Source organism: Callithrix jacchus, chromosome 1, assembly GCF_049354715.1.
Source record: "Callithrix jacchus isolate 240 chromosome 1, calJac240_pri, whole genome shotgun sequence".
NCBI lineage: Eukaryota > Metazoa > Chordata > Mammalia > Primates > Cebidae > Callithrix > Callithrix jacchus.
In genome coordinates, this window is record NC_133502.1 from 189,601,910 (window position 1) to 189,623,496 (window position 21,587).

General features: G+C 50.2%; 2 protein-coding genes across 2 annotated transcripts in view; both read left to right on the top strand.

The window, feature by feature from the left end:
- TCF20 (transcription factor 20) overlaps positions 1–7,506 on the top strand; it is a 193,626-nt gene extending 186,120 nt beyond the window's left edge. The window contains exon 5 of the mRNA XM_035265956.3: positions 6,207–7,506. Coding sequence (XP_035121847.2) covers positions 6,207–6,224 — 18 coding nt within the window. The 3' untranslated portion in view covers positions 6,225–7,506. The remainder of the gene's footprint in view (positions 1–6,206) is intronic.
- A 5,352-nt stretch (positions 7,507–12,858) lies between these two features.
- Positions 12,859–17,802, top strand: LOC100415600 (cytochrome P450 2D6). Its single transcript, XM_002763891.7, has 9 exons — positions 12,859–13,128; positions 14,443–14,614; positions 15,123–15,275; positions 15,363–15,523; positions 15,960–16,136; positions 16,329–16,470; positions 16,680–16,867; positions 17,311–17,452; positions 17,550–17,802. The coding sequence occupies exons 1-9, from the start codon at positions 12,859–12,861 to the stop codon at positions 17,726–17,728; spliced, it is 1,584 nt and encodes a 527-aa protein (XP_002763937.2). The 3' UTR covers positions 17,729–17,802.
- Positions 17,803–21,587: the final 3,785 nt, after the last annotated feature.

Here is a 21,587-nt window from a genome sequence, read left to right on the forward strand (position 1 = left end):
AGTCAGGTGGGGGCTGATAAGTACCTTCTTGATAGGGCATTGAGTGTAGGGCATTGAGTGTAGTGCCTGCCTTTCTCTTTCCTCTTCCAGGGAGTAGGGCTGGCAGTAGAGGAATCAGCAAAGCAGGGAGGTAGGTGGAATCCATTCAATGTGTTCCTGGGTCACAGGAACCAGATGAGCAAATGAAGCCTCTGGGACTTTTGAGTACGTTGCCACCATCAGCAAGTAGCTACTGGTTTTCCAGAACCTGCTAGACTGCACTGCCTACCTGCCCCCGTTCCTTTCTCTGGGATTAGCCCTCAGGGCAAGGCAGCAGTTGGGTAGTTTTTTAAAGAACTGTTGCTCATGGCCCTCCTGTATGTCCCTACACCCTTGAGGGTGTTGCTGTGCCTTCCCATTGATGCCCCTGTGCCGGCCCCAGCCCAGATGGTTATAGTCAAGTTCTATAGGGGACCACAATGAGTATTTCTGGAATGTATTCTAGAAGACCTGGTTAAGGAAACAGCTTAAGTGTTTTTTGTTTTTGTCCTAAAATTGCATATGTGTTTGAGAAGAAAGTCTGGCCCCTGTGCCTGGTGGACAAATCTCTTGGGAATTTTGTTCATCACCTGTTTCTCTCGTCGTTCTTGGGCCTTCCTGGTTGACAGAGTCCTTGACTTTTTTTTTTTTTGGAGACGGAGTCTCACTCTGTTGTCCAGGCTGAAGTACAGTGACACAATCTGAGCTCAGTGCAACCTCCATCTCCCAGGTTCAAGCGATTCTCTTATCTCAGCCTCCTGCATAGCTGGGCTATAGGCGTGGGCTACCATACCTGGCTAAGTTTTCTATTTTTTATAGAGACAGGGTTTCACTGTGTTGCCCAACCTGGCCTTGAACTCCTGACCTCAAGTGATCTGCCCACTTCAGCCTCCCAAAGTTCTGGGATTACAGTTGGGAGCCACCGTGCCCAACCAGCTCTTTTTTTTTTTTTTTTTTTTAAAGACAGAGTCTCACTCTGTCAGCCAGGCTGGAGTGCAATGGCAGTCTCGCCTCACTGCAACCTCCATCTCCTGGGTTCAAGCGATTCTCCTGCCTCAGCCTCCTGAGTGTCTGGGATTAGAGGTGCGCACCACCACATCCAGCTATTTTTGTATTTGTAGTAAAGACAGGGTTTCACCATGTTGGCCAGGCTGGTCTCGAACTCCTGACCTCATGATTCGCGCTCCTCAGCCTCCCAAAGTCTGGGATTACAGGCATCAGCCACCGTGCCCAGCCCCTACCAACTCTTGAACAGAACAATGAGCTTCATCATTCTGGGTCAAAACACAGTAATGAAGTGGCCTTACCCATTGTGGAGGATAGTCTCAAGTCCATTGAGGTTGAACCATTTACCTCTTGGATGGAGAGGGTGGACGCGCTGCATCCAGTCCTGTCCATCTGAAATGTTACATGCTGTTCCCACAAGACAGATGCCTTTTCCTCGTTCCCCAATTTAGCAGACTAACATTGAGGGTGGTCACCATCCTTCATTTGTGGTAGAAGCCCTGATGACTTGGGGATAGAATCACACCTCTAACTAAAGGAGGGCTCATCTTGGGGCCCATGCTGGGGACAGAGAGCCACGATTATTGGGTGCCCTGGCAAGGCAGGGAACAGACAGTAGATGTGCGTGTGTTCCGCCTTCTGGTGCGCCATGTTCTGACAGAGTGGTATGGTAGGTGCTCTGTGAACAAGGTCAGACCACTCCATGCCTCTGTGTTTCAGTTTCTTCTGTAAACACGGGAATAGCAGTACCAACCTTTTGAGATTCCGTTAGGAAATGCCTCTAATAGGCCAGCATAGCACACTGGCTCTCTCAGCCCGTTGGTCTGCCATTCCTAGCTGTGCGTTTCTCATGAGAATCTTAGGGGTCAAGGCAGCAGATTGGACCTTGCACCTGCCTCTTACAGCAAAAAATACCCAAGGCTTGGGGTTAAAACATGCCACCTCCACCTCCTAGCATGTGAGGTACCTGGTACTTGTCCCTTACCAGGAGAGCCAGAGAGGAAAAGGTTGCCCACTGGCTCCTTTTGCCAAGGTCGTGGTTTTGTTGGTTTGTGTCACTGGTTGGCAGGGCTTTTGACAATGGGACCCCTATACCCAGCTCTTCCTCCTATCCTAAATTAAACAAGGAGGCCCTGGGTTCCCCTCACAGGCTCTGTGATCCAGCACATGGGAAGCAATAACCTTGACTGGGGCTGATGCTGCATCCTGCATACTATGTACCCTGCACAGAACAGCCACGGATGGAAGCTAAGCAAGGCGGGGAAGGGGGAGTGGCCCCCCTGCCCCTGGAGCTGGACATCACACAGCCCATTTGTGTATGAATGAATGTCACATTCTCGAGTCCCCCTTTTTTCAAACTAGTCCAGAGGAGGTCCTGGGGTTATACCTCCAGAGGATAGCCAGAGTCTATCCACTTTCCTTCCTTGCCAACCCCAGCTCAGGCCTGTGTGACTCCTATAGTGCCTGCTTCTCTGCTACTGCTCAGCAGCCAAACACAGTCTTCATTAGGCCTCACTCTAGTCCTGTCTCTTCTCTATGTCCGAGATTCTTGTTACGTTCCAAATAAAGTCCAGATGTCTCGCCTTGCCTCCAGAGGTCTGTGGAAGTCTCAGGTGATTCTCCAGGCACCTGGCCTCCTACAGCTCCTCAGGAGCCAGGCTTTCTCCCTCTGGGCTTCTGAACACATAGTACCTTGTGCTGGAAACACTCTGGCTCCCCATCGTCATGTTGAAGACAGACTTCATCTCTTGGGTCTCAGCTTAAATGCCAGTTCCTCAGAGAAACTGTACCTTTCTAAATCCTTGTCTCCAATGCCCCTTTCCTCACTTGCAGCCTTCCTAGCATCACCACTATTTCACATCATGTACTTGTTTACTACCTATTAGAATATAAGCTCCATGAGGGCAGGGACCATGTCTATCTTTGTACCATCAAAGCCTAGCCCAGAGCAGGGGATGTAATTGTGTAACTATGCTAGTGCCAAGTGAGTCTGTGTGAAAGGAATGAGTGCATCCCAGAGAAGAAAGGACTCTTGGATCCTATCAGTGTCCTAAATCAGTATAGATTCTGAATTAGGTTTCCCTTCACATCCTTCCTCTCTAGTCAGAATTAATATCTGTTCTAGAAATGAGGAAACAAGGCCGGGTGTGGTGGCTCACACCTGTAATCCCAGCACTTTGGGAGACTGAGGCAGGTGGATCAAGCGGTCGAGACCATCCTGGCCAAACCCTATGAAACCTTGTCTCTATTAAAAATACAAAAATTAGCTGGGTGTGGTGGCACACACCTGTAGTCTCAGCTACTCAGGAGGCTGAGGCAGAAAGAATTGCTTGAACCCAGGAGGCACACCACTGCACTCCAGCCTGGCAACAGAGTGAGACTCTGTCTCCCCCCCCCCCCCAAAAAAAAAAAAGAAAGAAAGAAAGAAAGAAAGAAATGAGGAAACGGGCTCTGGGTGAATCCTGGCCAGGTTGAGTGGTATTGAAATGATGAGTTTTTGCTGCAGTTGGTAACGGCAGGCTTGGAGTCTGATGTGGAAGGACGTGAGGACAGCATCCTGGGTTCAGGCCACGGATAAGGCCGAAGAGGAGCAGAAAGGACAGTGTGAGCGAGAAGGGAAGCGAAGGAACAAGTGAGGGAGCCTGGGAAGGTGTTAACCCAAGACGAAACCCTGGATGCTGGCAGCTGAGCAGCAAGATGTGGTTCTTTAAAAGAGAACTGTTAGTCTTCAGCATCTTCAGTACAGGAGTGGCAAGTCATTTCTGCTGCTCCCAGGCTCACTCTCTGGGGTACGGCCATCTCCTCTCAGCTATACACCCCATGCCCTAGGACTTGCAGCCCCTACCAGTCAGGAAGGCCACAGTCCCACCTCTAACTGGCCATATGGCTTTGGGCTACACATATCGTCTTCCTGGGCTCGAGCTCTCTTGAAGTTGGGGGTCAGGCAGGTCCATGTTACTATGAAATAGTATCTGTAAAGCTTCTAGCCCAGGGCTTGGCACATAGGGAGTGCTTATTTTCCTTCCTTCTTAATTTCCCTGCTGAAGGAACAATTTTGTTAAAGTAATTCTTGAAAAGTTAGGGTCCCAGTACATTCAGGATATCATGTGTTAGGGCTGATCTAGTCATCAGACCTGGGAACACTCCCCGTTGGGAAGGCTGTGGAGGGCAGAGCCACAGACCGCAGGTGCTGAAGAACTGCTTATGCCTGTGCCACCACACACCCCAGGGAGGGGCCCACAGGTAGTAGCACACAGAGCCAAGTGGCCAGGCAGACCCTGGGTGCTGATATGTGCTTCATTCTTTGGTGAGGGGGCTGGTGTGGGGTCCTGTTCTTCTGAGTAATGAATAAGATTGGGGTGCAGGCCCAAGACTGCTATATACTGGTAAGGGTAAACCCTGCCCAGTCCCCTCTATGAGCAGAGCCTGGCAGGGTATGTGTGGGCATTGACCTTGATTTACACAGGCATCCTGCAACCCCAGCAAGATGATGCCCTTCTGTGTTCCTGGAGGTAGCTGCCCATTAGCTCAGCTGCTGGCCTGCATTCCCAGGGCCTGCCTTTACCTGTGTGTGGTGATGTGCCATGGTCTCTGTGGAGTGTATTCCTGCTCATTGGTGTTTTCTGGTGAGTAGTCAGGAACCTCCTTGGGCAAGGGCACGTGTGTGTATGGGAACAGCTCAGTCTTAGCTTCCCCAGGCTCCAGCCTTCTTAACAGTTCTGGATGTGTGAACTTCATGGAAGCAGAAAGGGCTGGTGACACCTGGGTTCCTGGGGTTTATTTGTCAGTGGAGGACACCAAATTGGGCTTGAGGAAGCAGTCAGTTGAGTCCCAGTGAGAGTCTTAAGAGCACAGTGATTGGCAGAAAGCAAGTGAAGGAGGGGCGAGGCTGCCACCACTTCTGGCTTCTGGTGAAATTTTTCTTGATGGATTCCTTGGAAACTACTGTTTCTCTGAGATCTTTTCACATGGGATGGCCGTGAAGCATTCTACAGAGACCTTTGGTACAACCATCTGTCCTTTGTGGGCTATCAGAATCCCCTTCTGCAACTGGGCTGGAAGAGGAGAGAAGCCCCTCCAGCCTGGGGATGAGGGACCTAGGGGCCTCCAGGCTCCTGAGAGGTCAAGAGGATTAACATAGTCCAGCTCTGTCTCAGCCTCAGAAAACAGCGAGACCTGCCCTCCCTGTTAGAGGCCATGGGAAGAACATTGTTTGTAAGTATCAAGAACTGACTATGGGCCAGGCGCGCAGTGGCTTACACCTGTAATCCCAGCACTTTGGGAGACTGAGGTGGGCAGATCACCTGAGGCCAGGAAATCAAGATCAGCGTGGCCAACACAATGAAACCACATCTCTACTAAAAACAAAAATTAGCTGGGTGTGGTGTCGTGCACCTGTGATCCCAGATACTCGGTTGGCTGAGGCAGAAGAATCACTTGAACCTGGGAGGTGGAGGCTGCAGTGAGCCAAGATCACACCACTGCACTCCAGTCTGGGCAACAGAGCAAGACTCTGTCTGAAAACAAAACAAAACTGACTTTGTCATTAGCCGAGCATGGTGGCATGTACCTGTAGTCCCAGTGCCTTGGAAGGCTGAGGTGGGAGGATTGCTTGAGCCTGGGAATTCAAGGCTACAGGGAGCTAAGACAACAGAGTGAGACTTTGTTTCAGAAACAAACAACTAGCTGTGTCGACTAGAGGCAACTGTGAAACTGTCCTAAGTGGCTGGACTTTGAGAAGATTCTTCCACAGATTGACCAGGTACTCTAGGTTTCAGTCAGCGCTGGATGCCTCAGGCCACCTCTGTGAGAACCCAGACTTGCCAGCCAGTGCTGGGGTCCTGACGCTGGTGAGGCCCCACGAGCTCCCCTGAGGTCAGGGAGTTCTCTGCTGTCCTGCCTCCTTTATGCACTAGGCAGACATGCGCTGAGGAGGCCTCAGAGTCCAGCCCCAGCACCCCCACTAGGTCATTGCTGCCTTTAATCACATTCCAGATCCAGAGCCACACATTGGCTCCAGCATTGGTTTCGGGTGTGTCCTACAGCAGCAGCACATCTACAGAGGGGTCGGAGTGCAGCATACCTGCTGAAAGCCCCATCCCAGGGGTATCACAGAACAGACACTGTTGGTGGTGGATCCTGTGGAGGCTCCTAGCCCTCAGTGTCTGTCCCTTGTCTTCCAGGTGAGACTGTGGAGATGAGAAGGTGGTGGACACTCGTGATGGAATGGAAATCGTCCTACCGTGCAGCCACACCCTGCCCTGCCCCGCGTGCCTGCCCATGCCAGCACTTCCTTCCTAAGTTCTCACATCACACTCAAACCGGTGACACCACAGGAAAGAAAGACCCAAGATGTTGGAATGGCTGTTTCCATGGACACAATCTCCATAGTGACAATGTGGGGGGAGGGGGGAGGGGTGGGATGATGGGAAAACGGTGGGGGGAATTAAAAGGGAGGGATAAAAAATATATATATATAAATCTATTTTTAGTCTGGAAAGACTTTGTTTAAATGAAAGGTGCGCTATCCCTTTTGATTCTATTTTAAAATTAACTAGTTAAAGATCTCCAAATTTGTTCCAATGACAGTGAAATTTAAATGTGAAATTGAACTGAACAAACCCTCATCTCATAAAGGACGGGGTGTGTGTGGCTTTGATCTTTACCTGTCTCACACCAGTTCAGAGAACACTAGACCCAGGATTGGAAAAGCAGACAAACATTAATTTGTCTCAAAGTGGGAAGGTTTTAGGGGGAGGGGGAAAATACATGTTTTCAAGAGCAGGGGAATGATGTTTAAACACAAAATAAATTTTTTTTTTTTCATTTCCAGGAACACTATTTATTTATTTTTTTATTTTTATTTTTTTCTCTTTGGGGGTGAAATTGGTAGATGCCCAGGGTCATAGCTGTATCCTGGGTCACTGTGGCTGGTGAGGACCCCATCAAGTGTACACAGCAGCAGCAAAGTCAAAGGATGACCCTCCTCTGGGGCCCCCTGTCCTCAGCACATTCCAGGCAGCTGTTCCCTGACCCACAGGAACCCTTGGGGATGGGAGGAGGCCCAGGCCTGCACCACCACAGCTGGCACTGTGAGCTGTGGGCAGGGACGGGGAGGGACTGTCGTGATCAGTGTGGGTTAAGCTGACCAGGAACACCCATTTAACCCTTTTTTCTTTTTGCTTTCATTTTTGTAAAGTAAAAGAGGACCTGTCAGATAGGCAGCCCCATGCTACGTGATTCTTTATGTTGTGTTGTGTTGTTTTGTTTTGTAAATTGTATAATTTTTAAATATCTGAGTTTTAAAAAAAGAAAAAAGTACAAAAAAATCTTGTTATGGCCTTAAGAAGGGGTTAGTGCATCTTTCAGGGGTCACTCTGCCATGGGGATAAAATAGCTGTTTCACAAACAGTTTTATTTAAAAAAACAAAAAACAAAAAAAATCAAAAAATCAAAAAAATAATAAACTTCATTTTAACCTTGTTTCCTTCTTTTGTTTAATTTAAAGTGAATGCGTCTCTTCCTTCTCCCATTCTAGCCCCCAAAGGGTAGCTCTGGTTCTCCAGAGGCAGCCATCATCAGACCTGGTCTGTCCATTCCCAGCCTCTGGACCATGAGGTGGCCCTTGCAGCAGAGCCAGGAAACAAACAAAATTCTGGGCTCCTGTGCCACTCATCTGGGCAGGTGAAGTTCGGACAGTGTATGGACACAGTCAGATTTACTTAGGTTGATGTGAGGACATTTTCCAATCAACATTAAGGGTTATAAAAAAATAATGCAATGTTAATCGACTTTTAGAGAATAGAAATGCTGGAAGGAATGTTATGAAGTAGAAATAAGCGATTATAAATGAGTTCTGTGTTCATCAATTTTGGGGCAGCAGAAATGGCAGATAATTTTGTTTTAATGGCTACATCAAGCAGTCCATTTCTCATTTCACTCTACCAGGATGGAGGTGTGAGTGGGCGCACTGTGTCGGCCGTGGGACGACACTTGGGCAGCTGAGCAGGACCTGCATAGAAATGATGGCTTTTTTCTCATTCTGATCTTGACTTGGCATTAACACAGTTTAAATGAAATTGATAGATTTCAGGTGTCAAGGGCTAAACCACAAACTTGAAAAATAGTATCTTGAGGAAAATATTTTCCTGACAGCAAACGTTTCTTCTTTGCTTTGCCTTTTATTCTTTTGTCCCCTTTTGATTTGCTGATTTGAGTGGAGCACTTGTGATTGTTCTACGTCTAATTGGCTTCAGAAATGACCTATGCCTGGGGAGTGGCAAGGTTATGCACATGCCTCCCATCTCCAGCTTCTGGCTTCTGCATTGAGTCTCAACTGCTCACATGCCCTTTAGTTCCTTCAGTGCTTGTCTTAATCAGTTTTTTTTAAGCAGCTTTATAATCACAGCAGGATTAAGCTGAAGGTACAGAGAGTTCCCATATAACCCCTTCCCCCACATATGCATAGCTTCCCCCTCTGTCCACATCCCAACCAGAGTGGCATGTTTGTTACAACTGATACATTGTGATCACCCGAAGTCCATCGTTTCTACTAGGGGCCACTCTTGGTGGTGGTCATTTTATGGCTTTTTTTTTTAAAAAATGGGGTTTCACCATGATGGCCAGGCTGGTTTTGAACTCCTGGCCTCAGGTGATCCACCCACCTCAGCCTCCCAAAGTGCTGGGATTACAGGTGTGAGCCACCACGCCCAGCCATTTAATGGCTTTTGACAAATGTATAAAGACCTGGATCTGGCAGGGCGTGGTGGCTAACGCCTATAATCCCAGCATTTGAGGAGGCTGAGGTGGGCAAATCACTTGAGTTTGAGAACAGCCTGGGCAACATGGCAAAATACCAACTCTACGTAAAAATACAAAAACTAACCAGGCATGGTAGTATGCACCTGTAATCTCAGCTACTTGGGAGGCTGAGATGGGAGGATCGCTTGAGCCTAGGTGGTCAAGGCTACAGTGAGCTGTGATCACGCCACCACGCTCCAGCCTGGACAACAGCAAAATCCTGTCTCAAAAAAAAGGACGTGGACCGGTCATTATCATCCAGAGTAGTTTCACTGCCCCAGAGATCTCTCCCACTGTGCTTCTCCTTCCCTCAAGTCCCTCACAACTACTGAGCATTTTACTGTATCCAAAGTTTTGCCTTTTCCAAAATGTCATAAAGTTGAGATTATGTAGTAGGTAGCCTTTTTAGATTGGCTTCTTTAATGTAGTAATGTGCATTTAAGGTTCAACCATGTCTTTTCATGACTTGATAGCTTGTTTCTTTCTAGTGATAAATAAACCCACTGGATGTTCCACAGTTAATCCATTCACCTGCTGAAGAACATCTTGGTTGCTTTCAAGTTTTGGCAGTTACGGATATAGCTGCTGTAAATGTCCCTGTGCAGGTATTTGTGTGGACATGAGGTCTCAACTCCTTTGGGTAAGTACAAGGAGCACAGCTGGTGAATTGTATGGTAAGAGTATGTCTAGTTTTGTAAGAAATTGCCAAACTGTCTGGATCACTGAAGTCAAGATTTTGAGACCAGCCTGGCCAACATGGTGTAATCTTGTCCCTACCACAACTACAAAAAGGAGCCGGGCATGGTGGCTCATACCTGCACTCCCAGCTACTCAAGAGACTGAGGTGAGAGGATCGCTTGAACGCAGGAGGCAGAGTTTATAGTGAGCTGAGATTGTGCCACTGCATTCCTAGCCTGAGTGACAGAGTGAGACTCTGTCCCAAAAAAAAAAAAAAAAAATTGCCAAACTGTTTTCCAGAATGTCTGTACCATTTTGTATTCCCACCAGCAATGAACTAGAGTTCCTGATGCTCCACATCCTTGCCAGCGTTTGGTGCTGTCTATGTACTGGATTTGAGCTATTCTCATGTGTGTGTGAGTGGCCTTTTTTTTTTTTTTTTAATTTTTAAAGTTTTTACGTTGTGATTTAAAAAACAAAATTTACCATCATAACAGTTATGGTGTTCAGTGGTGTTAAGGGTGTTCACATTGTTAGGCAGCCGGTCTCCAGAACTTTTTCATTGTATAAAACTGAAACTCTTTACCCTTTAAACTTACCCTGCACGCCAGCCTGCTCCTGAAGCTTTTCTTTTTTTTATCCTTTTGTTATTTTATTCTTCATTTATTTATTTGGTTTTTTTTTTTTGAGACAGAGTTTCACTCTTGTTGCCCAAGCTGGAGTGCAATGGCATCATCTCCGCTCACCACAAACTCCGCCTCCCAGGTTCAAGCAATTCTCCTGCCTCAGCCTCCCAAGTAGCTGGGACTACAGGCATGCACCACCATGCCAGATAATTTTGTATTTTTAGTAGAGGTGGGGTTTCTCCATGTTGGTCAGGCTGGTCTTGAACTCCCTACCTCAGGTGATTGGCCCACCTTGGTCTCCCAAAGTGCTGAGGTTATAGGAGTGAGCCACTGCACCCGACCCCTTCATTTCTGTTCGTAGAGTACAGGCAGCCCTCAATACCACAGGCTCCATGTCTACAAATTCAACCACACATAGAAGATATTTTGGAAAAAAAAAAAGTATAACAACTAAAAATACAAATAAGAGCAGTACAGGATAGCAACTATTTACACAGCATTTATATTGTATTAGGTATTATAAATCTAGAGATGATTTAAAGTATACGGGAGGATATGCATAGGTATACTCTGCCATTTTACATAAGGAACCTGAGCGTCCTTGGATTTTGGTATTTACCTGGCACCAGTCCTCTCCAGGATACCCAGAGACAACTATTCCATTGCCTGCAGTCCCACCACCTTGTACCTGTGGAAATGCAGGTGCCCTGCTGCTCTGAGGACAGGCTCTGCCACTCAGCACTCTTGAGTCAGACCCAATAGAAACCTGTCCTATCGGAAGAGCTGGGAATTGGAGGGTCCCTCCCAATGGCATTGCTGTGCCTGGCAGGGGGAAGGGCAAAAACATGCAAAATGCTCCAACTTGAGTACCCTTCCCAGTGCAGTCCCTTCCTGACTCTGTGCCAGCTGGCATTGCAGCTTCCTAACTAGTTTCTAGAATTCTCATAATGATGTTTTGGTTCCTTCAGCATTGTTAACTGTGGACTCTAGGAGAACGAGAGCCCAGAGCTTCCCAGTCCACCGCTTGCTGACGTATTTTCACACCATGTCACTTGGCAATGTCCAGAGGGCCTGCCAGGGCACAGTGTATTTTTCACCATGACACAAGCAGTCCCAGTATTCAGGAATGGCAGTTTGGTTGTGTTTCCTAAAGATAAAAAATCCCAGAAACTTCTATACTGACCATGAATAGAATGTGATGTTCAAACAGTATAGAGCAGTAGTAGCTCAGCACACACTTTGGACGTGGACTCTGACACCACTCAGTGACTTGTACCTCGTTATGTGGTCTCTGAGCCTCAGTCTCTATGCCTTGAGGACCATAAAACCGCCTCCTTAGGGGGCTGTGGGAGGATTAATGAGTTGGAGCACACAGTCTGACTAGCAGCTTCTGGCATATAAGTGCCTGATCAATGGAAGCCACAGGTGCACAGTGACTGGAAAAGGCCATAGGCATCACTATTGAAGGTTTTCCTCATGCTGCCATATCTTGAATTACAGGCCTCTGGCAGGTAAGGAGGGCATTCGGGAGGGTACTGCTCATGTGACAGGCATGCCTGTCCCTGCCCATCACACCCACATCCTGATGACTGCTTCAGGAGGGCCTGACACCTCAAAAAGCCAAGAGTACATACAGGTAATGTATAAAGGGGCCACTATGTGACAAGCACCCAGACCATCCTGCCAGCCCTGTGCCTTGATTCTCTCTCAGTCCCAGGTAGAAGAGTGCTGCCACATAGGACAGAAACACTCAGCTGAGCCAGTTTGGGAGGCCACAATTCAGATCTGAGAAGTCCCCAGATGGATATGTGGATATGGGTCTTGCTCTTCTGGTCAGTTGAATGGCCTCAAAACTGTTGGGCCAGATGGCTCATGCCTCTAATCCCAACACTTGGGGAGGCCAAGGTAAAAGAATCACTTGAAGCCAGGTCAAGACCAGCATGGGCAATATTGTGAGAACTCATCTCTACAAAAAACAAAAAAAATTTAGCCAGGCATAACGGTGTGCACCTGTAGTCCCAGCTACTCAGGAGGCTAAAATAGGAGGAGGCTCTCTTGATTGAGCACAGGAGTTTGGGGCTGTAGGGAGTTACGATTATACCTCTGCACTCCAGCCTAGGCAACAGAGCAAGACCCTGTCTCTAAAACAAAAAAAAATCGTAATTTTTTTTTAAATTTTAAATAAACTGTTCCTCCTACCTTTTGTTCCCAGATCCAGTCTTCATTCAGACCTGCAAAGACCCAGGCTCCAGCTGCCAGCCTCCTGTGGCCCCTCAGGCCACCTGCACAAGAAATTCCAAGGGTGCATTGGTCCCACTGCCAGTACCATGGCCTACAGTGCTAGGCAGCCCCTCAGTCTCTGCCACTCAAAGTTCTCCTCCAGAAATCCTTCCCAGATAGTTCTGTTCCAGCCTGGGGCAATGTCCCCATGACCCTCATGGCACTGCTGGCTTGGCATGTCAGCTATGTTACCTTCCTACTTCTGATGGTCTTGAGTATGCTGGGGTACTGGCCCACTGGCTACCTTCCCACCATGTTCTCAGGACACAGCTCAGGATCCAGTACAACCCATACCTCCAGCCTGGGTGGAGCCCTCATGCCAGGCTGCCTCTCACTGCCCTAGCCTGACCCTCTACCCACTGGCAGCACAGTTAACACAGCAGTTTGGCTCACAGCAGAGGGCAAAGGCCATCATCAGCTCCCTTTATAAGGGAACAGTCACACACTCGGTATGCTGAGAGTATCCTGCTTGGTCCTCTGTGCCTGGTGGGGTGGGGGTGCCAGGTGTGTCCAGAGGAGTTCAGTGGGCAGCAAGGCAGCCATGGGACTGGATGCACTGGTGCCCCTGGCTGTGACAGTGGCCATCTTCCTGCTCCTGGTGGACCTGATGCACCGGCGCCAACGCTGGGCTGCACGCTACCCGCCTGGCCCCATGCCACTGCCCGGGCTGGGCAACCTGCTGCATGTGGATTTCCAGAATACACCAAACTGCTGCAGCCAGGTGAGGGAGGAGGTCCTGGAGGGCGGTAGAGGTCCTGAGCATCCCCCACCAACAGCAAACGTGGGTGGTGAGTGAAGCAGCAGGCTACATCAGAAGCCAGGCTGCAAAGGGGAAGTAGGTTTGGGGGACTTCTAGGGGACGGCATTTGTACACGGCCTGAAGGATTAGATTTTCCAAACACCAAGGAAGAGTAGGGCAAGGGCCTGGAGGTGGGGCTGGACTTTGCAGTGAGTGTTCGAGCTCACCAGGCAGCATAGATTCTGGAGCACAAAGTCCCCTCTGCTGACACCAGAAGGAAGGGCCTTGGAATGGGAGAGGAGTCAGGGTCCTGAGTACTGTTTAAATTAGAAAATAAGGCCAGAAACGGTGGCTCAGGCCTGTAATCCCAGCACTTACGGAGGCTGACGTGGGTAGATCTCCTCAGGTCAGGAGTTCAAGACAAATCTGGCCAACATGGTGAAACCCCATCTCTACTAAACATAACAAAAAATTAGCTGGGCTCAGTGGTGTACCTGTAATCTCAGCTACTTGGGAGGCTGCAGCAGGAGAATCGCTTGAACCTGGGAAGCGGAGGTTGTAGTGAGCAGAGATTCTGCCATTGCACTCCGGCCTGGGTGACAGAGCCAGACAACATCTAAATAAATGAGTAAGTAAGTAAGAAATCAACAGCGAGGCGCAATGGCTCACAGCTATAATCACACCACTTTGGGAGGTCGAGGCAGGTGGATCACAAGGTCAGGAGTTCGAGACGACCCTGGCCAACATGGTGAAACCCCATCTCTATTAAAAATACAAAAATCAGCCAGGCGCAGTGATAGGCACCTGTAATTCTAGCTACTCAGTAGGCTGAGGCAGGAGAATTGCTTGAACCCAAGAGGCAGAGGTTGCAGTGAACAGAGATGGCACCACGCACTCCAGCCTGGGTAACTGAGCAAGACTCCATCTAGGGGTGGGGGGGAAGAAAATCGAGGATGAAGGGGTGTAGTAACACCGTTCAAACCTTTTGCAAGAGAAACCTTTGGGTTCTCTTGCCTCACTGCTCACCAGCATAGACCATCTGTAAAATGGGGTGCTAACTGTGGCCTGTCGGCAATTTCAGTGATTCTTGCAAGGTCATACCTGAATGAGGCGTCCATAGTGAGTTCCTCCATCATAGAAGATGTGACCCCCATCCCTGCCCCAGGGTCAGGAGGCTGGGGCTCCTTGCACCTACTCATTCTGGAAGCCCCAGGGGTCGCCCAAGGCCCATTTGGAACTAGGACCTGCAGGCTGGGGGACCCTGGCTTGACAGAGGCCCTAACTCTCCCTCTGAAGCTGCGGCGCCGCTTTGGGGATGTGTTCAGCCTGCAGCTGGTCTGGACTCCAGTGGTCGTGCTCAACGGGTTGGAGGCTGTGCATGAGGCGCTGGTGACCCAGGGCGAGGACACCGCCGACCGCCCACCTACGCCCATCAACCAGGTCCTCGGCATTGGGCCGCGCTCCCAAGGCAAGCGGCGGTGGGGACAGAGACTGTTTCCATGGGACCCGGGTGGGTGGTGACCGGAGCCTGAGCTGGGCCAAGAGAGCGCACAGTCGTGGACGTGGGACACTGAGAAAGGCCAGCAAGTGGGCCGGGGACAGCGGGCCACGACACCACCTGCTCTGGGGAGGTGTGAGCTTGTGGGTGGGGACGGGGCCTAGACCTAACAAGAGCCAGCTGGGCGAGGCCGGTACGTTTCCCAGCTGGAGGCAGGTATCCGGGGACCGCGCCTGTGCTGCCGGCTCAGTGAGGACCTGGCTGGGCCAGCGGGATCTTTCCTCAGTGGAAAGTCAGGGTGGGCAGAGCCGAGATAGGGACAAGACTTGAGCAAGGTGGGTGAGCAAAGAGTGGACCCTGTGCCCAGCTGGACAGGGCGAGGAACTGCCGGAGACCAAGGGGAGTGCAGGGTTGAAGTAGGCAGCAGAGAGTGGGGCCGAGGCCTTCATGGCCACACACACGTCCATCCGGTCCTCAGGGGTGTTCATGGCTCGTTATGGTCTCGCGTGGCGCGAGCAGAGGCGATTCTGCGTGTCCACCTTGCGCAACTTGAGGCTGGGCAAGAAGTTGCTGGAGCAGTGGGTGACCAAGGAAGCTGCCTGCCTCTGTCTCGCCTTCAACAACTATGACGGTGGGTGATGGGCAAAGGGGTACAAGGCGGGAACTGGGAACATAGGGGCAGGAAAGGCAATCCCTAACCCTCATCTCCCGACCCCAGGACGCCCCTTCCGCCCCAACGAACTCCTGGACAAAGCAGCGAGCAACGTAATTGCCACCCTTACCTGCGGGCACCGTTTCGAGTATGACGACCCTCGCTTCCTCAGGCTGCTGGACCTAGCGCAGGAAGGATTGAAGGAGGGGTCGGGCTTCCTACCCCAGGTGCAGAGCCAGGGACTGCGGGGACTCCACAGGGCAAGCTCCTCAGAGGTGTCGATGCTGCAGCCAGGCCTCTGAGGAGCAGAATTTGCATAGAGGGGTTCAGGATAGGATATTCAAGGAGAGCCCACTGCAAGAGGAAGGGCCTGGAGGAGGAGGGGAAACCTCAGACATGGTCGTGAGAGAGGTGTGCCCAGGTCAGGGACCACCAAGAGAGGCCATGAACCCTGTGCCTCCTGTTTACATTGGAGAATTTGATTTTAGGTTTCTCCTCTGCCAGCCCAGAGCAAAGAGAAAGGGTGGAAGCTGGCACTTGGGGAGGTCAATGGTGGGGACAGGCAGGCCCTGGATCTTCCCTGGAGAGGTCTGGGGCCTGAGACTGGTCCAGGTGAAGGCAGAGTATAGGAGGAATCCAGACACCATTCTGTGTCTGGTGCAGGTGCTGAATTCCATCCCTGTCCTCCTGCGCATCCCGTGGCTGGCTGGCAAGGTCTTACGCTCCCAAAAGGCTTTCCTGGCCCAGTTGGATGAACTGCTGAACGAGCACAGGATGACCTGGGACCCAGCCCAGCCACCCCGAAACCTGACTGATGCCTTCCTGGCAGAGATGGAGAAGGTGGGAGTGGCTGCCAGGGTGGGGAGCAGGGGTGGTGGGTTGAGGATCCCAGGAGGAATGAGGAGTGTCCAGGCAAAAGCTGGGGCTGGTGCATCACCCGGTGAGCAGCACCTGGGCTGACAGGTGCAGAATAGGAGGTCATTTGGGGACTTTCCCCCTCGGTCCCCTGAGAACCCTCTCGGTCCTGCTCAGGCCAAGGAGAACCCCAAGAGCAGCTTCAATGATGAGAACCTGCGTATGGTGGTGGCTGACCTGTTCTTGGCTGGGATGGTGTCCACCTCGATCACGCTGGCCTGGGGCCTCCTGCTGATGATCCTTCACCCAGATGTGCAGCGTGAGCCCACCTGGGACCCAGTGCGGGGGAGGTGAGGGAGGAAGGGTACAGACGGGTACTCTGAGCTTAGCTGGGACACCTGGGGCTCCAAGCACAGGCTTGGCCAGGCTCCTGTAAGCCTGACCTCCTCTAATACAGGAGGCAGGAAGGAGGGCATCAGGGCCAGTCCCGTGGGTGCTGACCCCTTGTGAGGTCGCATGTCTGTCCAGGCCGTGTCCAACAGGAGATCAACGACGTGATAGGGCAGGCGCGGCCACCAGAGATGGGTGACCAGACTCGCATGCCCTACACCACTGCCGTGATTCACGAGGTGCAGCGCTTTGGGGACATTGTTCCCATGAATATGCCCCACATGACATCCCGAGACATTGAAGTACAGGGCTTCCTCATCCCTAAGGTAGGCCTGGGGCCCTCCTCACCCAGCTCAGCATCAGCCCCTGGTGGGTGCCCCAGCGTAGCCACTGCCAGGTGGGCCTAGTCTGGGAACCCTGGCTGCCAGTCTTCAATGCCACCACACTGTCCAGCCTGTGTGGGGGGTGCAGAGCAGAGTCAGGGCTGGCCTGTCCATCCAGAGCCCAGTCTAGTGGGGAAGACAGACCAGGACCTGCCAGAATGTCAGGGGGCCCAATGCTCTTAGGGAGAGGGGGCAGCCTGGGTGCCCCTGGGAGGTGTGACTGGGGCCTATTATGGGGTTGGAGAGGATGCCCAGGAGCTTCTCGGGCGCAGGACTAGTAGAGTCTAGCTGTGTGCCGGGCAATGTGTATCCCCCATGTGTTTGGTGGCAGGGGTCCCAGCATCCTAGATCCCAGTCCTTACTCTCTCCCTGCCTCTCCTACCCAGGGGACAGCGATCTTCGCCAACCTGTCATCAGTGCTGAAGGATGAGGCCATCTGGAAGAAGCCTTTCTGCTTCTACCCCGAACACTTCCTGGATGCCCAGGGCCGCTTTGTGAAGCCAGAGGCCTTCCTGCCTTTCTCAGCAGGTGCCTGTGGGGTGCCTGGCTCCCTATCCCTTCCGTGGAGTCTTGCAGGGGTATCGCCCGGGACCCATGCTCACTGAGGCCCCTCCCCTACCCACAGGCCGCCGCGCATGCCTCGGGGAGCCCCTGGCCCGCATGGAGCTCTTCCTGTTCTTCACCTGCCTGCTACAGCGCTTCAGCTTCTCTGTGCCCGCCGGACAGCCCCGGCCCAGTAACTTGCCTGTCGGTGGCTTTCTGGTGTATCCTTCCCCCTACCAGCTTTGTGCTGTGCCCCGCTAGAGTTGGGCATCAAGCCCCTGACTTGTGCCTCTTGTACAATAAATTAGTCTAGAGGCTCCCACTTGGTTACTGAATCCAGTTTGGGCTCTTGCCAAGGCCCTGGTTGTGTTGAGTCATCTGTCACCTGCTTGATGTCAGTGCTCATCCCCACCTCATTCTCTTTTTTTTTGGATACACACTCTGTCTCTGTCATCCAGGCTGGAGCGTGGTGGTGACATCTCAGCTAACTGCAACCTCCGCCTCTTGGGTTCAAGCAATTCTCGTGCCTCAGCTTCCCAAGTAGCTGGGATTACAGGCATTCACCACCATACCCCGTTTATGTTTGTCGTTTTAGTAGGCTTAGGTTTCACCATGTTGGCCAGGCTGCTTTCAAACTCCTGATCTTAGGCGATCCACCAGCCCCAGCCTCTCAAGATTCTGGTATTAAAGGCATGAGCCACCACGCCCAGCCTCACCTCATTGATTCTTAACCTGGACACCTGACTTTACTTGAGATACAGGCATAGTGATTCTCAGCAGGTGACAGCTTACCTCCACGTCACCCCCAGAAACCCATCACTGGCTGCCTGGCTTGGTGACAAGGTCCATGCATAAGTCTTGGCTGGGTTAGATATGGATAGGCATGTGCCAGGAATCAGCCCAGTCCCTGGCTAGGGTGGGAGACTGTGTTCGGGAACCCCAGACCACCCTCAGGTCCAATGATTTGCTGGAAGGTCTCACAGACCTAAAAAAGTTGTTATCCTCCCTTTAATGGTGTATTACAGAGAAGGGTACAGATTAAAGTCAGTGAAGATGAAAGGCACAGGGGGCAGAATCCAGAATGACCAGGCAGAGGCTGCATCTCTCGTTTCTGGTGGAATCCTACAGGCAGCGCTTAATTCTCCCCCAACAGTAAGTGACACTGCAGAGAGCGCTGCCAGCCACGGAAGCTCACGTGAGCCTTGGTGTCCAGAGTTCTTGCTGGGAGTTGGCATCCTAGGCTCGAGCCCCCCGCCATGGCTGACCTCAGTTACTCAGTCTCGAGCCCCTCAAATCAGGTAGATACAGGCCTGAGGGTCCAACCCTCAGTCACACTGTTGGCATGAACTGTGTTGTATGGTCAATGGCCCCAGCTATGTACAAAGACACTATTTCAGACGTGACATTCCAAGGCCTTAGCATATCTCCCAGCAGCCTGTCAAGAGTCAGTGATTTGGTTTGGATTGTGCAAGAAATGACTTCCCCATTTTTTACGACACAGGCCACCCTCTTAGCTCTGACACCATAATGATCACATTAGTTGAGCGTGTGTGTGGGTGTTTTCTTTTTGTTTTGAGACAGGGTCTCCCTTTGTTGTCCAGGCTGGAGTGCAATGGTGCAATCCCGGCTCACTGCAACCTTCGCCTCCTGGGTTCAAGCAATTTTTCTGGTTCAGCCTCCCAAGTAACTGGGACTACAGGCGCATGCCACCATACCTGGCTAATAATTTTTGTGTTTTTAGTAGAGACGGAGTTTCACCATGCTGACCAGGCTGGTCTCAAACTCTCGACCTCGTGATCCACCTGCATCAGCCTTCCAAAGTGATGGGATTACAGGTGTGAGCCACCATGCATCCTCCCCCTCCTCCTCCGTCGTTGTCTTCGTCTTCGCCTTGCTCTGTCACCCAGGCTGGAGTCAGTGATGCCATCAGGGCTCACTGCAGCTTTGACTTCCTGGGCGCCATCCTCCCATCTCAGCTTCCCTAGTAGCTGGAACTGCAGGCACATGCCACCATGCTCTGTTAGTTTTTATATTTTGGTAGGATGGGATTTCACCATGTTGCCCAGGCTGGTCTCAAACTCCTGGACTCTAGCCATCTCTCTGATTCTCCTCCCAAAGTACTGGGATTCCAGGTGTGAGCCACTGAGCCTGGCCACTTTTCTAGTTCTTTAAGATGCATTGTTAGGTTATTTACTTAGTTTTTCTTCTTTTTTGATGTAGGGACTTAGAGATATGAATTTCTTCCTTAGTACTGTTTTCTCGGTATCCCACAGGTTTTGCTATGTTCTGTTTCTGTGATCATTATTTGTTTCAGGAATTTTTTTAATTTCCTTTTTTTTTTTTTTTTTTTTTTCTTTTTGAGACAGAGTTTTGCTCTGTCTGCCCGGACTGGAGTGCAGTGGCGCCATCTTGGCTGACTGCAACATCTGCCTCCTGGGTTCAAGTGATTCTCCTGCCTCAGCTTCCCAAGGAGCTGGGATTACAGGCGCCAGCCACCATGCCCTGCTAATCTTTGTATTTTTAGTAGAGATGGGGTTTCACCATGTTGACCAGGCTGGGCTCGAACTCCTGATCTCAGGTGATCTGCCTGCCTCAGCCTCCCAGAGTGCTGGGATTACAGGCATGAGCTATGGTGCCCAGTGAAATTTTCTTAATGTCCTCACTGAACCACTGGTCATTCAGGAGCATATTGTTTAATTTTACGTGTTTGTATGGTTTCCAGAATTCCTCTTGTTGCGGATTTCTACTTTTACTCTGTTGTTGTCAGAGAGGATGTTTGATACTATTTCAGCTTTTTTAATGTTTTAAGGCTTCTTAGTGACCTAACATACCGTGTGTCCTTGAGAACGATCCATGTGCTGAGGAGAAGAGTGTGTATTCTGCAGACTTTGGATGAAGGGTTCTGTGAACACCTAGTATATCCATTTGTCCTATAGTGCAGATTAAATCTAATGTTTTCTTGTTGGGTTTCCATCTGGGAGATCCGTCCAGTGCTGGAAGTGGGGTGCTGAAGTCTCTAGCTCTTGTTGCATTAAGGTCTGTCTCTCTAGCTCTAATAACATTTGCTTTATGTGCTCCAGTGTGTGTGCATATGGATTTACAGTTGTCATATTCTGTTGCTGGATGGCCTTCGTCTCCTCTTACACTTTTTGTCTTAAAATCTATTTTGTCTCACTATTGCTACTCCTGCTCTTTTTTGGTTTCCTGTGGCATGTAGTAGCTTTTTCCGTCCCTTTGTTTTCAAGTCTATGTGTATCTCTATAGGTGGAGTGTGTTTCTTATAGGCAGCATGTCACTGGGCCTTGCTTTCTCACCCGCTCAGCCACTCTGTGTCTTCGTACTGCAGAGTTGAGTCCATTTCAATGTTATTGCCAAGTAGGGACTTACTGCTGCCATTTTGTTACTTGTTTTCTCACTGTTCTGTGGTCTTCTCTTTCTTTTTTTCCTTCTTGTCTTGCTTTTAGTGAAGGTGATTTCCTCTGCTAGCTGGTGGTATGATTTAATTTCTTGCTTCTATTTTTTATGTATCCACTGTGTTTTTTCTTTTCTTTCTTTTTTTGAGACAGTCTCATATATTGTGTGTTTTTTGATTTGAGGTTACTGTGAGGCTTGCAAATATGATCTTATAACTCATTATAAACTGATGTCAACTTAACACTGATTGAATAAATAAACATAAAGCAAAAAGAAAACTAATGAAAACTCGACACTTTACCTTCATCTCAGCGCTTTTTAACTTTTTGTTGTTTCTGTTTACGTTTTTTTTTTTTGCATTTTGAGATGGAATCTTGCTCTGTCGCCCAGCTGGAGTGCAGTGGCATGATCTCAGCTCACTGTAAACTCTACCTCCCAGGTTCAAACAATTCTCCTGTCTCAGCTTTTTGAGTAGCAGGTGGCCACCACCATGCCCAGCTAATTTTTTTGTATTTTTGCTGAGACAGGGTTTCACCATGTTGACCAGGCTGGTCTTGAATTCCTGACCTCAGGTATTCTGCCTGCCTTGGCCTCCCAAAGAGCTGGGACTACAGGTGAGGGCCATGGTGCCCAGCCTCTGTATGTCTTACTGTACTGTCTGTATCTTGAAAAGTTGTAGTTATTTTTGATTGGTTTATCATTTACT

Coding starts and splice junctions, on each gene's coding strand:
- LOC100415600 (XM_002763891.7), top strand. CDS start 12,859: ATGCTGAGAGTATCCTGCTTGGTCCTCTGTGCCTGGTGGGGTGGGGGT. Junction 15,524..15,959: donor GGTCGGGCTTCCTACCCCAG/GTGCAGAGCCAG, acceptor TGTCTGGTGCAG/GTGCTGAATTCCATCCCTGT. Junction 17,453..17,549: donor CTTCCTGCCTTTCTCAGCAG/GTGCCTGTGGGG, acceptor CCCTACCCACAG/GCCGCCGCGCATGCCTCGGG.